The 16,670-nt window shown below is 45.1% G+C and overlaps 1 protein-coding gene across 1 annotated transcript in view; it reads left to right on the top strand.

Moving 5' to 3' along the window:
* The window catches only part of dnah5 (dynein, axonemal, heavy chain 5), a 458,053-nt gene that overhangs the window by 381,577 nt on the left and 59,806 nt on the right, over nt 1–16,670 (top strand). The window contains exons 66-68 of the mRNA XM_038797206.1: nt 2,154–2,397; nt 6,584–6,698; nt 9,916–10,106. Of these exons, the coding sequence (XP_038653134.1) occupies nt 2,154–2,397; nt 6,584–6,698; nt 9,916–10,106 (550 nt within the window). The remainder of the gene's footprint in view (nt 1–2,153; nt 2,398–6,583; nt 6,699–9,915; nt 10,107–16,670) is intronic.

The following is a 16,670-nucleotide window of genomic DNA, read 5'->3' as shown; positions in this document are numbered from 1 at the left end:
TCTCTCATCCAATGGGGAGCGTGCCTTTCCCAAAAGTCACTTGTACAGGACCCCCCAAGTCGCCCGCATTCAACAGTTCTTCCAACAATTTATACCTCGGTGTCCTTGGGTATGTCGTCGTTTCCCTATGGAAGAAGTTTTGACTTCCATGTGGCGTAATTCGTTTCCCCTGGTCTGTTGAAGCCTCTCCATCAGTTCTCTTAGCATTGCCAGTCTGTTGTCCATGTAGAAGTCACAAACTGTCAGTGTCCCCCTGTCCTGTCTCCACCTTTTAAAGGTGCCGTCCATTTTGGCTGGCGCAAACCTGTGATTGTTGCAGATGGGGGCCATAGTGGACATTTTGGTCAGACCAAAGTGTTGTCTTCGTTGGTTGCATGTCCGGATAGTGGCTATTACCACTGGGCTTGTAGATTGCTTGGCTGGTGGAGATGGGAGTGCTGCTGTGGCCAGGGCCTGGAGGGACATTCCTATGCAGGGGCTCTCCTCCATTCTTACCCATTCTGCTTCTGGTACCAAAAAACAAAGAAAAGTGTAGCGAGGAACTCCAAGCCTGCGCCGACCATGCTGCCCGTCTAAACTAAAATCTTCTACGCTTCAGGGGTCCGTATCCCTCTATTCCCCTCCTGTTCATGTGTTTGTCAAGAACCCCCTTAAAAGTCACTATCGTCCCTGCTTCCACCACCTCCTCTGCAGCGTGTTCCAGGCACCTACTACCCTCTGTGTAAAAAAAAAACTTGCCTCGTACATCTCCTCTAAACCTTGCCCCTCGCACCTTAAACCTATGCCCCTAGTAATTGACCCCTCTACCCTGGGAAAAAGTCTCTGACTATCCAAGACTATCTGACTATACCTCTATCCATCCCCTCACTCTTTCTGCCGTGGCTTCTCAGTGGTAGTATTGTAGGTTTGGGAGGGCCAGGCCTCCCCTGCTTCTCATTCTTTGCAAGACGTTTTGGTAGGATCTTTGGAGTAACTTGTCTCCAGATTCCCCAAAGTCTGACCACCATCTACAAAGCACAAGTCAGGAGTGTGATGGAATACTCTCCAATTGTCTGGATGAGTACAGCTTCAATAAAACTCTAGAAATTTGGCACTATTGAGGACAAAACAGCCCACTTGATAGGCATCCCTTCCACAAACACTCCCTCCACCACTGACGCATAGTACCAGCCATGTATATCATCTACATGATGCACTCTAGGAACTCACCAGGGATCCTTAGGCAGCACCTTTCAAACCCACGTTTACCAGTATCTGGAATGACAAGGGCAGCAGATACATGGGAACACCACCACCTGGAAGTTCCCCTCCAAGCCACTCATATTCTGACTTAGAAATACATCTCCATTCCTTCACTGTCTTTGGGTCAAAATCTTGGAATTCCCTCCCTAACAGCACTGTGTGTGTACCTACACCTCAGGGACTGCAGCAGTTCAAGGAGGCAGCTCACCACCACCCTCTTAATAGCAATTAGAAATGGGCAATGAATGCTGGCCTCGCCAGTGAAGCCACATCCCGGAATGAATTTTTAAAAAACTTCAAAATCAAATATTCTTCCAGATACTTTAAATACCTGGGGGAAAAATTTGACCTTTGCCCAAACTGTGTAGGATGTCAGCAGAGTGATTGCTCTGTGTGTCACTTCTGCTGCCTACACTAAATTCAACATCGGATCCCATTTCAATGGAAGTAGTGAGCTGAGGGCACCAATTGTGTTTCTCAAAGCACTTCACCACTTGCGGCCGAATGAATATCAGCGAGTTCTGACATTGAGCCAATCACAAGTTGGGAAGTGGGGTTTTGGTTGATAATTTTGAGTATCCAGTTGCATTTCTCACTCAAAACTCACACATATATAAAATAAGCTTGCAGACCCAACTATTCTTTCAGGATTGGCAATGAGTGAACAATATTCCAGGGAGAAAGGAATAATCACTATACAAGTCATCTTGCTCCCCTGAATGGAACATGATGCAACTGATCAAGGGTACTTCCAACCCCTATGGTTGAAGTTACATCCTGTTGGGCAACGTGGTGAATCTCAATTTCTTAACAATACACTGCACTTTCTTAGGAATGCTTGTGGATTATAATCACACAAGAGAATGCTAAACTGTTGTTTCAAATAAAGACGTATGATTTGTGGAAAATAGGAGCTGGAAAAGGAGCGAACGGATCTAATGGAGGACGTGACATCAAATGAAAGGAAGATGAAAGAGTTGGAAGACAATCTACTGTACCGTCTGACGAGCACAAAGGGCTCCCTTGTAGAGGATGAAAGCCTTATCACTGTTCTCAGCAATACAAAAAGGACAGCTGAGGAGGTCACGCAGAAACTGAACATAGCTGCTGAAACAGAAATACAGATTAATGCTGCCCGTGAAGAGTACAGACCAGGTGAGAACAAATTTGTTACAAATGGAGTAAAATGTTGAGCCAGATTTTTCTCAGCTTATTTGGCAAGTTAACAGTGTCAACCATTTGTCAGCTTTACCCTTGCCCGTAGACTTCATTGCATGGATGTTTTTGTCAGCTAACCATCCAAAAAGCACAACATCCTCTAAAAAGCACCTGGATCCTGTGTAAACAAGGCAAGTAACTGTGTATCTTTTCAAACAATGGGCTTGAAGGATCCTTCATGAGCAATGCAGAGTTTGAAGCAGGAAACATCTATGAGAATATTTAATTCAATGTCAAATTGGATACAGAACACAAAACAAAAGGAAGATTGGAATAAGAGAGGGTGGCAAAATGAAAAATATTTTTTGAGCTCCAAATTATGTTTCTTTAAATCTCCAATATTAAAATTTGAAGGAATATGACTCCATGCTTGTAAAGATTAATGTGTAACAGCAGAGAACTTGTTGGCCTCAAACTAAGATTTCTTATTCATCGCTGATCACTCGCTAATGAGTGTGATTGCCCACCTACTAAACTCCGTGTTACTGGTCACACGTTCTAAAGGTCCTTGTGTGACTGTGAGCCCGATCCTAGAGCCGCATCTTCGACTGCACACTTAACAGGTATTTCCAGGATCAGTTCTTGGACTCCGGATCATTGGTATCCCTTCTCCAGGCCTCCTCTTGCTGTCAGGTGCCCCTTCAACCAGGAGGTTTCCCCAAGTAGATTTCTTCTGAGTAAGGGTCTCCCAGGCATTGACCTCCATGTTGCATTTTTTGAGACAATCTTACACTGAGATCGACAAACCCTAATCATTCAATATGTTTGAATATTGGGTCCTATGGCAAGATGTCATTTTCTGGAAGCTTATGGAGGAACATTGCATCTCACATGCTCCTGGAATTCCGTTTTTTTTTACTGTATTTGAATGGGTGCCAAAGTTGATATTACATATCCACATAATAATGGTGAGCATTGCCAGCTCGACGATTGTTTCAACAGCAAATTCCAATCCAGTCATCTGAAGGTGAACTTAATTTCTTTCTGTTTGGATTATTGGAATCTTGTCCAAATTATCTTTATTAAAATCTGAATTCCTATTGGGGCTTTCAATATGTGCTAAAATCATGAATTATATAATACATTTTGCAAAGTATTCCAAGATGATGTTTTGCGACTATGTAATGTATTCAGCTTTCAGATACAAACCAATGACATTCTGCTCCACTTCTCAATTCTTCCATTGAATCCAAAGGCTTTTGTGACTTGCCTTTTCTGCCTCTCTATAAACATTTATGCAGAAATTTGTCATGCCACTCTACCCAGCTAGGATAACGTATTTGTTACCAAATCTATTTTATTTTATCTTCACAACTGTGGCAACAACCTCTTCCTCCTTGGCTGCAGAAGCCTTTACAACAACAACTCTCATTTATATCGTGTAACATGGTAAAATGCCAAAAGGTGCTTACTAAGTGAATGTCAAGATAGGCTGGTTCAGAAGGACAACCGTGGTTCCTAGGAACACTGGTTCAAATCTGTAAATGAGTGGTAATAACAATCTTTATTAGTGTCACAAGTAGGCTTACATTAACACTGCAATGAAGTTACTGTGAAAATCCTCTTGTCGCCATCCACCGGTGCCTGTTCGGGTACATGGAGGGAGAATTCAGAATGTCCAATTCACGTAACAAACATGTCTTTTGGGACTTGTAGGAGGAAATAGGAGCACCCGGAGGAAACCCACACAGACATGGGGAGAATGTGCAGACTCGGCACAGAGAGTGACCCCCCCCCCCCCCCCCCCAATGCCTCCTCACAACTTCACTACTTCTACAACTTCATAGGCTCAGCAGGTGGCTAGACTGTCATCAATGTAAAGCTCACAGGGGCAAATAGGCACACGTTAACATCCGAATACTGTTGAATGCAGAAGCGCATTTTTTCTCTGAACATTTTTACTGCGCTGGTCAATCTACTGATCAGTTACCTTTTCTAAACAAAGCCCCATCATTAATCATTGCATTTGAAACATATTTAATCTATCATACACCCTTACATTATGACAGAGGAAGTTGTCACAACTTTTGAACTTGCCTATCAAAAAGTTCCCAATTTCAGATCAGGCTACCCCTCTGATTCATGACTGCTCTGAGATGTTGTCAATCAAACCTCCAGATAAAACAGGCCCACCTCCTTGGAAGTAGTGGGAACTCTAAAATACCCAATCTTGTAATGGAGTAGGAAAGGGGAAGATACATGCTACAAACATTAAATCCAGCCCCTTCTGTCCTGAACGTTTACTTTCCCCGCTGAGGTTTGTATTATCCATTATATGCATTGTCGTTGGTCTCTTCATTTTAATTATTAATATAAATTGTAAAAAGCTGAGACCATCGAAATGATCCTTTCGACACCCCACTAGTGACAGCCTACAACCTGAAAATGACTATTTATTCCTAGCTCTCTATGTTCTTTAGTAAATTCATTATTCATGCTAATATATTACCTCTAATTTAGTGGCACCTTATGAAATACTTTTTGAAATAATAATAATAGTTATTAATGTTATTAATGCTTGATTAAGGAAGTCACGGTAGCATAGTGGTTAGCACTGTTGCTTCACAGCGCCAGAGTCCCAGCTCCGATTCCCGGCTTGGGTCACTGTGCGGAGTCTGCACGTTCTCCACTTTCCTGCGTGGGTTTACTCCGGGTGCTCTGGTTTCTTCCCACAAGTCCCGTAAAATGTGCTATTAGGTGAATTAGACATTCTGAATTCTCCCTCTGTGTACCCGAACAGACACCAGAGTGTGGCAACTAGGGGATTTTCACAGTAATTTCATTGCAGTGTTAATGTAAGCCTACCTGTGACAATAATAAAGATTATTATTATTATAGGACACTTAGTAAACCATAGTTTATTTAGGCAGAGTCAACATGGTTTCAGGAAGGAAAATTATCTTGGACAAATTCATTAGTGGCTTTGAGGATGTAACTAGCAGGGTAGATAAAGAAGAATCAGTTGAAGTATTAATCAAGAAATAAGAAGAGCTTGTAACAAAGGTAATGTAATAATCATGGAGGCTTCGCTCTTCATACAGACTAGACAAATCAGAAGTGGTTTGGAGGACGGGTTCACGGGATGTATTCGAGACGATTGGACACTTGTCCTGACCACTAACCAGACCTGTAAGATTTCCTAACCTAAGGAGTGTGACTACATCCTGGTATTCCAGTAACTCTCCCCCTCCCTGTTACCCTGCAGAGTCTGCAGCTCGAATCTCAGCTCAATAGAAGATGAGATAACAGAAAATGCCAGATTTACTCCAGAGGTCTAGAAACATATGTGGAGAGAGAAATTGTGTTTGTGTTTCAGATTGGAGACCTTTCATCAGGTCTTCATCATGAAAATGAGTTATTCATTTCATTTATTGATTGCAGGCGCTTTCAGTGCATTCAGTTGGTTTCTACATTTGCTTACAAACCAATAGTGATAGCACTTTGAAAGTAATGTTTCTATATAAGTGCAAGTCATTTCTTTACTGAAGATTAGCAAAATATTATTGGCTTACAGTTTCAAGATCAATTATAATCTGGGTGTTCTTTGGGGGAATTTTGGACAATGTAGATCTGAAAATCCATAGGAGTCTACACCTGGCTTCACTTAAAGTAACTTGGACCAGGGATGCAATTAATTTAAAAAGCATTGGCATGTCTTCTATTTTCTGCCATAAGATTGTTGGTTCAGGGTAGAGTCTGCCCTGCCCCTGATTGGCCTCCTTTTTAAAGGTACTGTATGTATTTTTTTTTGTTGTAAATTATCTTTTTACTTTGCAATATAAGCCACAGTTGTACCACAAGTGGCGACCAAGCCTGGCAATCTGATGGTCCATTTCCTTTATTTAGTAGGCATACCAGCCACTGTGGATCCACCATGCTCTTGTTACATCAAAGACACAAGAACATCAAAGCATTGCAATTGCAAGTCCCTCATCCAACTTCCCTCCTCTTTCATCAGTGATCTTGTTTGGGCAGTTGGAAGGACTGCCCTCATAAGGCCATTGTGTAAACAGCCCTGATCCAAAATGAATTTTTGTAGTTACTGCAGAATGCATTGGAAGGGGCATGGATGTTTGACATCCATTATATAATTGTCTTTATTTTACTGTTTTTTTTTTCATAGTTGCAACCAGAGGAAGCATCCTGTACTTCTTGATTACTGAGATGAGCATGGTGAATGTTATGTACCAAACCTCTCTACGCCAGTTCCTGGGGCTCTTTGACTTGTCACTAGCCAGGTATTGAAACCCTTCATGAATGTATTTCTTTAGATGCTAGCGGACAAAATTTTAAATTAAATAAGGGTGTATTTTCCTCTGCTTAAGACTTGCTAAATGCTATTAGTTAACAATAGCTATTTAGGAGAAGAGTATTGATTCAACTTTACACACACTGAAAATCCCAATGACTTTGCAAATTAGCATATTGCTTTGAGTTTTATGAAGATATGAACATATGAATTAGGAGCAGGAGCAGGCCACTCGGTCCATCGTGCCTGCTCCGCCCTTCAATAAGATCATGGCTAATTTGATTGTGGCCTCAACTCCACATTCCGCCTAACCCGATGACCTTGGACTCACTTATTAGTCAAGAATTTATCTACCTGCGCCTTAAAATTATTCAAGTGTTGGGTAGGGTGCTCTCTCCAAGAGCCGGTGCAGACTTGATGGGCCGAATGGCCTCCTTCTGCACTGTAAATTCTATGAAATCTATGAGTCTACATCTACCAGTCACTGGGGAAGAGGAGTTTCCAAGATCGAAAACTGATAATGGTTATTCACTTTCCCAGAGACGACTTCCACAATGAGATGGGCATGTAGATATGAAGGAGAGCTGAGGAAGGGTATGAATGGTGGAGGGGAGGGGGTGAAGGGTGTGTATGAAGGGGCCTCTGGAAGTTTAGGGGGGGGGAGATCTGAAAGGGGGTGTGGGAAGGCCTGAAAAAGGGGGGCCCCTCAGTGACCCCATAATGGGGTGTTCTCACTTGTCGGGTTGGGGGGGGGGGTGTTGTGGGGTAATGTCCACGTGTGTGGGGGTGACATTGCCCATGGGTGGAGTTGTGGGAGTCCTTCACCTGGGTGTGCAAGGTAGCCAGGGTTCGGAAAACTGTTCTCCAGAGCAGCCAGCGGGTGAATGTGGAGAAGGTTCATGTATGGGGTCGGGCAGTGGGCATTGGTGGCAGCCTCACTTCCGTTCTCTCCAGAAACGTACTTGAATAATACTGCTACATTGAAAATTTCGTCAGCACTTTAAATTAGGAGCGGTGTTGAAGTTGGCGCTAACCATATGTTCGAGCTGGCAAGATTCAATGCCAGGTTAACTGTTTCTGTAGTTATCACATTTGATTCACACACGGAAGGTCCCGTTTAGAAACCGGGGAGAAACATCAAATGTTTCCCATTTAAGGGCGCCATTGGTTAACACTGCTGCCTTACGTTGCCGAGGATCCGGGATCAATCCCGGCCCCGGGTCACTGTCCATGTTGAGTTTGCACATTCTCCCCGTGTCTGTGTGGGTCTCACCCCCACAGACCAAAGATGTGCAGGGTCGGTGGATGGGTAACGCTAAATTGCCCTTTAATGGAAACCATTTGTAAAAAGGTTTAGCGCTGGAGGACAAGGAGGCGGAAGGAATGTGGGATTTGTTTCTGGAGGGGGAGTTCGCAAGTTTAGAGAAGCTGGCAGATAATTTTGGGCTCTCGCAGTCAGAAGCTTTTGGGTATCTGCAAGTTTGTGACTCCGTGAGGAAGATTTTCCATCATTCCTGGTAGTGTTGCCATTGTCCTGGCAGAGGATACAGCATCCCTGGAGGGGATTAAGGCCAAGTGGGTGGAGCAGTTGGGGGTGGAATTGGAGGAAGAGGTTTGCTGTGAAGCCCTGTGAAGGGTGAATGCCACATCTTTGTGCACAAGAATTAGGCTTATACAGTTGAAGGTGGTACACCCGACCCACTTAACAACACCTAGGATGTGACGGCTGTTCGAGGGAGTGGAGGATAAGTGTGGGAGGGGCGGCCGGCCAACCATGTACATCTGTTCTGGGCGTGTCCTCAGCTTCTGAGATTTGGGTCTTCTCCTTCATTGACATTACAATTCTACGAATTGAACTCCTACCCTGTCCCTTAGGGGCCATACTCTGGGTGTCAGACCGGCCGGAGCTGCAGACGGGAGCGGAGGTGGATGTATTAACCTTCGCCTCGCTGTTTGCTCACAGACGGGTTATGTTGGAGTGGAGGTCAGCTTTTCCATCCAATGCCTCAGTATGGCTGGGAGGATCATATGGAGTTTTAATACCTTGAGAAAATTAAGTACACTATAAGGGATTCTACAGGAGATGGCAGCCGTTTATTTTGTCTTTTACAGAGTTAGTCACTGTCGGCTGTTGAGGGGGGGGGGGGGGGGGTTTTTAGGGGGTGTGGGTACTGTCGTTTGTTGTCTGTTTTCCTGTTTTATCATTTTGTATTCATCAACAAATTTTCAATAAAAATATTTGAAGAAACTAAATCCGCATATTGCAGCTATAGTGGTCTGAGCGCGAGGTGGCACCCAGAGTCCACAGATTTAGCATCAAGCTGTTCCCCACTAATCTCACTGGCCATGGCAGCCACCCCCCCAGCAGGCCAACAATTTTTGAGAGTTTTTTTAACCTCCTGCTCTCCCTTAACAGCCATGCGCTGATGTCCCGCTTGTAAATACTTGCACCAATTCCGCCCACAAGACTTCTGCCTAAGAGGGGCGGAGCATTGCGGAGGGTTGAAGCAGGAAGTGTCCAACCCACTAATGATATTTAAATCCATGTGAATTATGGTTTTTGTTGGACCCGCCGGCGTGGGGCGCACAGTTAGATAATGCGCCCAGTGAGGGACTGGGGCATGGCGATGGAATCAGCACTGAGCACAAATCGCCATTTTTTTCATTACGTGCTATTCTCCGTCCAATCACAATTCTTGCTGCTGGTGACGGGAAGCAATTTTTAAAAATCCTTGGAGTTCAGAAAATAAGAGGTGGTGTAATTGAAACATTAAATTCTTAAGGGGCTCGACAGAATAGGTGGGAAGAAAATGCTTCCTCTGGTTCGGGAATTCAGAAACACGGCAACTCGGTCTCAAAATAAGGGGTAATCCAATCGTCCTGGGAGGAATAAAAGTGTCTTAATTCAAAGGATTATTAATCTTTTAAATTCTTTACCAAGGGAACTGTGGATACGCAATCATTAGGATAGTCATGGCTGAGGTCAATAGATTTTTTTGGCATCAAAAGATACAGGCATAGTGTGGAAAGGTGGAGCTGTGGTGGAAGATGCTGTGTAGAAATGTGTGAAGACTTTTTGTCTGACCACTTCATTGTACACTTTATTTCACAGATCTTTCTTGCACACAGAATTTCCAACATGTTGGTGAGTTGATAACAAAATAGGATGTTATCTCTTTAATCTGAATATATATCTTATTTTGCAGATCCATCAAGAGTCCCATTACCAGTAAGAGAATAGCGAATATTATAGAGCACATGACATATGAAGTATATAAGTATGCAGCCCGCGGTCTGTATGAGGAACATAAGTTTCTGTTCACGCTCCTCCTTACACTGAAGATTGACATGCAGCGCCATAGACTGAAACATGAAGAGTTCCTTACTCTTATTAAAGGTAAGAATATTAAACTTCCATTGCCTCACTACAAAAGGGTTTATTTATGATAAAATAGTTATGTAGTAAAAAGTACGTACAAGCCAAATATTTGAACCAATTTGTCGAATTTAATTTGAGATTATTTTAACAGATTTAACTGCATTTATTAGATTTTAATATCAGAACATGAAGCAATAATAATTCATTTTCCATATATTTGGTACTGTGAAATTATATACATCAGAAACAGATGGAACCAGATGATTAAACGTGTGACTTGAGTGTCAGCTGAGCTCAATAATTTTTTTTTTAAATTTAGAGTGCCCAATTATTTTTTTTTCCAATTAAGGGGCAATTTAGCGTGGTCAATCCACCTAACCTGCACATCTTTTGGGTTGTGGGGGTGAAACCCACGCAGACATGGGGAGAATATGCAAACTCCACACGGGCAGTGACAGTGACCCAGGAGTAGGATTCAAACCCGGCTCCTCAGCACCGCAGTCTCAGTGCTAACCACTGCGCCACCGTGCTGTCCAGCTGAGCTCAATAATAACACCTATGCGTGTGGGTCAGAAAGTTATGGGTTTAACTTCCCCTCCAGGACTTAAGCACAGGACATCGCTAGTATAATTATAAAAGCAAAATACTGCAGATGCTGGCAGCATCTCTGGAATGAGAAACAGAGTTAATAGGCGAGATCTTATGGCTCTTCATACCGGCAAGGTCTTCCGTTCCCCCCCTGATGGTGCACCCTTGCCGTGGGTTCCTGTAGGCATGGGGTGTAATCAGTGCAGAATCCTGTTGATAGCGGTGGTACTAGAAGATCCCACGGCTGGCCAATGGAGGGCCACCTCCCGCCGCCAAGAAACACGCCATGAGAAGGCCAGAGAAACCCACCCAATGTTTCAGGTCTGTATGACAATTCTTTCTAGCTAGAGAGAGGGAGAAATCCTAGCTCTGAAGAGGTATCTTATGGACATAAAACGTTAACTCTGTTTCTCTCTCAGCTGCGTTTTTCCACCATTTTCCATATTGTAACATTTGCATTTTATAACTATTGTCTAATTTAAAAAAAATCTTTTTATTCTCCACATTTTCATCTTATAAACAACAGAAAAAAAACCAAACAACTGCAAAAAATGGCCCCGTCAATAAACATTGAAACATCGACTTGTACATTCCAAAAATATGTTTAAAAAACAGAAAAAACAAACCACCCTTCTCCCCCCCACCACATTGTGTCAATGGCAACAGGTTCCCGAAAGTGCATGATAAACAAACCCCTCCTTCGCTCCCCTTGACTCAAATTTCATCTTCTCCAGGGTCAAGAATTCCAATAGGTCCCCCCGCCACGCCAAGGCACAGGGTGGAGAAGCTGACTTCCATCCCAGCAGGACCCGCCTCCGAGTAATCAACGAGGCGAAGGCTAAGATATCTGCCCCGCATCCGCCTGCAGCTCGGGCCGATCCGGCACCCAGAAAATGGTCTCATGGGAATCCGGTTCCAAGTCTGGTAACACCCCCGAGATGATGGTAAAAACCTCCATCCAATAGCTTTCCAGCTTCGGGCAGGACCAAAACATATGTACATGGTTTGCGGGGCCCCTACTACACTGCTCAGACATCCTCTACCCTCTCAAAGGGCCGCTCATTCTCGCTTTTGTGAGGTGAGCTCTATACATGATGTTCAATTGTACCAGCCCCAACCTCATCCATGAGGTTGAGGTATTCACCCTTCGTAGCACGTTATACCACAGATCTTCTTCCATTACATCCGCCAACTCTACTTCCCAGTTAGCCTTAACCCCTTCCATGGACACCCTGTCCTCCTCCAAAATCTACCCGTAAATTGCCGACACCGCCCCCTTCTCCAAACCTCATGCCGATAGTACCTCCTCCAACGATGAGGGGGCCGGCCCTATCAGGTAGTTCGGAAATTCCTTGCTAAAAGTACCTAAACCGTGCACCAAATCCTCCAATCTCGCAAAACCTTCCCTCAGGAACAGATCTTTCTTTACCTTGATTTCCCCCTCTCCTCCCACCTCCGAAACCTCCCATCCAGCCTTCCCATCCCAAACCTATGAATCCCCCTAATCGACATCTCCTCTGACCCAACCCCCAACTTAAAGTGCTGTCTCAACTCCCTCTAGATCTTCAACGTTGCCACCACCACCGGACCCCCAGAGTACTTGCCAGGTGCCATCGGGAGCGGCGCCATTGCCAGCACCCTCAGCCCGACCCCTGCGCAAACTTTACTCCATCCTAATCCACCGGGACTCCCCAACCCTGCACCGTTCAGTAGTAATATAATAGATTTGGGAGGCCCAATCACCCCCGCCTGTCATCCTTTCTGCAGAACCACCTTCCTAACCCTGGCTACCTTTCTCCCCCAAATGAACAAGACGATCACCTTGTCCACATCCTTAAAAAATGACTTGGGTAAAAAGACCAGAAGGCCCTGAAACAAAAACAAAAATTGCGATAGGACATTCATTTTAATCTCCTGCACCCGGCTCACCAATGACAGAGGGAGGTTATCCCACCTTGTCAAGTCGGCCTTCTCCGCATCCAACACCACCATCACCTCAATCTCCTTTCCCTCGGCCGGCATCATGATCACGTTTAGTAACCGTCTATTGTCCAAAAACAGTTGCCTTCCCGTCACAAATCCTGTCTGATCTTCTCCTTTCACCTTCGGGAGGCACCCCTCCAGTCTTGCTGCCAGCACCTTCGCCAGTATCTTGTCATCCATACAATAAGGGTATGGACCTATACGACCCACACTCTGTGGGTCCTTGTATTTTTTTAATAGCAGCAAATCAAAGCGTGTCCTAATGTTTATGGTAATAACCCCCCCCCCCCTACCTATCTCCTCCTCAAATATCCCCACCATCAGCGGTGCCAACTTGTCTTTGGACTTCTTGCAATACTCCACTAGGAACCCATCCAGCCCTGCCGCCTTCCCCAATTGCATCCTCCCAATTGCCTCCATTACGTCCTGTTCCCCACCAACCATACACCTCCTATCCACCTCCAACATCTCCTCTACCAAATTTTGGCGCTCCTCCCTCTCCTCTTGGTCCAACTTGGCCTTATGCGATCACCTCTCCCCTAACTACTGCCTTTAGGGCCTCCCACACCACCAACTGCGATACTTCCCATTTGTTATAAGCCAGGGCTTAGAAACTCCAAAGTGTATTATGAAGTTCACCTGACCTATAACTTTCATGTTGTATTTGGCTAGGATGAGCACAAGAACCTTCACTTCAGATGTGATTCATCAGACTTCCTAGGCACTTTTATCAAAACAAAGTTTATTATAAGAATGTAGTTAGCATATTTAAAACACAGCAAGAATTTGTTATCAATTACAAACAAAGAAACCCAACAGCTACAGTAATCTATGTAACTCTTAATGAATCCCCCTTAGTAGCTGTTCCATTTCAATACAAAATCCAATAAACCAAAACCCTTTTCAAGGGTGTGGCCCAGCACACTGTAATCTCACTTGATTGGGACTGATCCTTTCCCTGAGATCCAGCCTCCAACCAGCAAATTCAAAACTCCTTCTGGAAAGCAACTCTGCTTTGAAGTTATCAAGACGGTTTTCCACACCCAATGTGCTTTCAGTTCCTTGGAAACACGGCTTCTCTTCTACTGTCCAAAGCAACAAATTGAAACCCACAAACATAAACCCCCTCTCCCCTGACAGCCACAGCCCAGCTCCACCCACAAATGACATCACAGACACCATGCTACAGGGCATGTGTCCCTTTCTTAAAGAGATACTCACATGACACCTGTACAATTAAATCTTACATACTCCTCAATCATCTTCCCGATGTTATCTCAGAAACTTTGGTCTCCCAACAACCTTGCATCCATTCTCTACCACGGCCTCTGGTCTACCCCCCTCTCCAGGACCACATTCACCCAATGTGGTGCATGGTCCGAGATCGCTGTTGCAGGATATTCCGATCCCTTGACCCCAGCCAGTAATACTTTCCTTACTACAATACAGTCTGACCTCGAATACGCTCTGTGCGCCAGGGAAAAAAATGAATACTCCCGCTCCATTTGATGCAAAAGCCTCCACGGGTCCACTCCTCCCATCTCTATCATAAGCCCGGTAAGCGCCTTCGCCCCCATGCAAACCCTCCCCTGGACTGGGCAAGCAAGTGTGGCTGCAACCTGTCCATCCTTGGCTCTTGTACCATATTCTAAACCCCTCCTACTATTAGCTTGTGTGTGTCCAAGTCCGGGATGGCCCCAGTGCCCTCTTCGCAAACCCTACGTCATCCCAGTTGGCGCCATATACACTCAAGTACCACAAACCTCCCCTCTAATGCTCCCTGTTACAATCACATATCTACCCCCCCTGGTCTACTACCACCTTCTCCATCTGGAACCTCACCCTCTTACCCACCAACATCACTACCCACGAGCTCTACTATCGAACCCAGTGTGGAATATCTGACTCGCCCAGTCCTTCCTGAGCCTTACCTGGTCCTTCACCCTCCGGTGGGTCTCCTGCAGCATCGCTGCATCAGCCTTTAAGCTTTTTAGGTGCGCAAACATCCTCAACCTCGTTACCGGTCCCCCCCATCACTCTCACGATCCATGTTACTATCCTGAACAGAGGTGTCTCATCCCATCATCATAACTCCGGGCCCTGCCCACTGGGCCTGGCTGGCCCTGCCCCTTTGTTGACATCAAATTTCTCTCCCCCCCCCCCCCCCCCCCCCCCCCAAAACACGCGAGGTTTTTTAAAAAAAAATTACGGGATGTGGGTGTTACTGGTTAGGCCAACATTTATTGCCCATCCCTAGTTGCCCTTCATGAGGTAGTGGTGAGTTGCCTTTGTGACTGCTGCAGTCCTGAGATGTATGTTAGGGAGGGAGTTCCAGGATTTTGACCCAGTGACAGTGAAGGAACGGCGATATATTTTGAAGTCAGGGTGCTGAGTAACTTGGAGGGGAACCTCCAGGTGGTGGAGTTCCCAGGTACCTGCTACTCTTGTCCTTCTAGGTGATAGTGGTCGTTGGTTTAGAAGGTGCTGCCTAAGGGACCTTGACGAGTTTCTGCAGTGCCTCTGGATGGTACACATGGCTGCCACTGTTCATTGGTAGTGGAGGAATTGAATGTTTATGGAAGGGGTAGCAAACAAGTAGGCTGTTTTATCCTGGGTGGTGCCGTGCTTCTTGAGTGTTGTCGGAGCTGCAGTCATCCAGGCAAGTGGAGAGTATTCCATTACAATCCTGATTTGTGCCTGGCAGATGGTGGACAGGCTTTGGGGGCGGGAGGTGAGTTACTCGCCATAGTATTCTTAGCCTTTGACTTGCCTTGGTAGCCACCATATTAATATGGCTAGTCCAGTTCAGTTTCTGATCAATGGTAACCCCCAAGATGTTGATTGTGGGGGATTCAGTGATTGTAATGTCATTGAATGCCAAGGGGCGATTATTTGATCCTCTCTTGCAGGAGATAGTCATTGCCTGGCACTTGTGTGGCACGAATGTAACTTGCCACTTGTCAGCCTAAGCCTGGATATTGTCCAGGTCTTGATGCAGTTGGACATGGACTGCTTCATTATCTGAGGAGTCGCGAATGGTGCCAAACATTTTGTAGTCATTTGCGAACATCCCCACTTATGACCTTATAATGGAAGGGAGGTCATTGATGAAGCAGCTGAAGATTGTTGGACTAGTACACTGTCCAGGTGATGTCCTGGAGCTGAGATGATTAACCTCCAACAACCACAACCATCTTCCTTTGTGCCAGATATGACTCCAACCAGCGGAGAGTTAATGATTCCCATTAACTCCATTTTTGCTAGGGCTCCTTGATGCCATACTCTGTCAAATGCTGCCTTGATGTAAAAGGCAGTCACACTCACCTCACCTCTGGCATTCAGCTCTTTTGTCCATGTTTGAACCAAGGCTGTAATGCGGTCAGGGGCTGAGTGACCCTGGCGGAACCCAAACTGAGTGTCCGTGAGAAGGTTATTGCTGAGTATATGCAGCTTGATAGCACTGTTGATGACTGCTTCCATCACTTTGCTGATGATGGTGAGTAGACTGATAGGGCAGTAATTGGCTGGGTTGGATTCGTCCTGTTTCTTGTGTACATGACACACCTGGGCAATTTTCCACATTGCCGGATAGATGTCAGTGTTGTAGCTGTACTGGAACACTTCGCTCGGGGTGTGGCAAGTTCTGGAACACAAGTCTTTATTGCCGTAATATTGTCAGGACCAAGAGCCTTTTCAGTATCCAGTGCCTTCAGCCGTTTCTTGATACCACATGGAATTTAGAAGAATGTGAGGTAATCTTATTGAAACATGCAAGAGTTTGAGGGGGCTTGACAGTGTGGATTCTAAAAGGGTGTTTCCCCTCTTGGGGAAATCCAGGACTATAGGGCTAAATTTAAGAATAAGGGATCTTCCATTTAAGAGCGAGACGAGGAAGAATTTATTCTCTCAGAGCATCATGCGTTTTGGAATTCTCTCCCCCAGCGAGCAGTGAAGGTAGAGTTTGAACATAAACTTATTTGATTTCTGCTTTACTGTTCCACCAGTCTAATT

The sequence above is a fragment of the Scyliorhinus canicula genome, chromosome 5 (genome assembly GCF_902713615.1).
Source record: "Scyliorhinus canicula chromosome 5, sScyCan1.1, whole genome shotgun sequence".
NCBI classification, from domain to species: Eukaryota; Metazoa; Chordata; class Chondrichthyes; order Carcharhiniformes; family Scyliorhinidae; genus Scyliorhinus; species Scyliorhinus canicula.
This window is presented reverse-complemented; position numbering and strand designations above follow the sequence as displayed.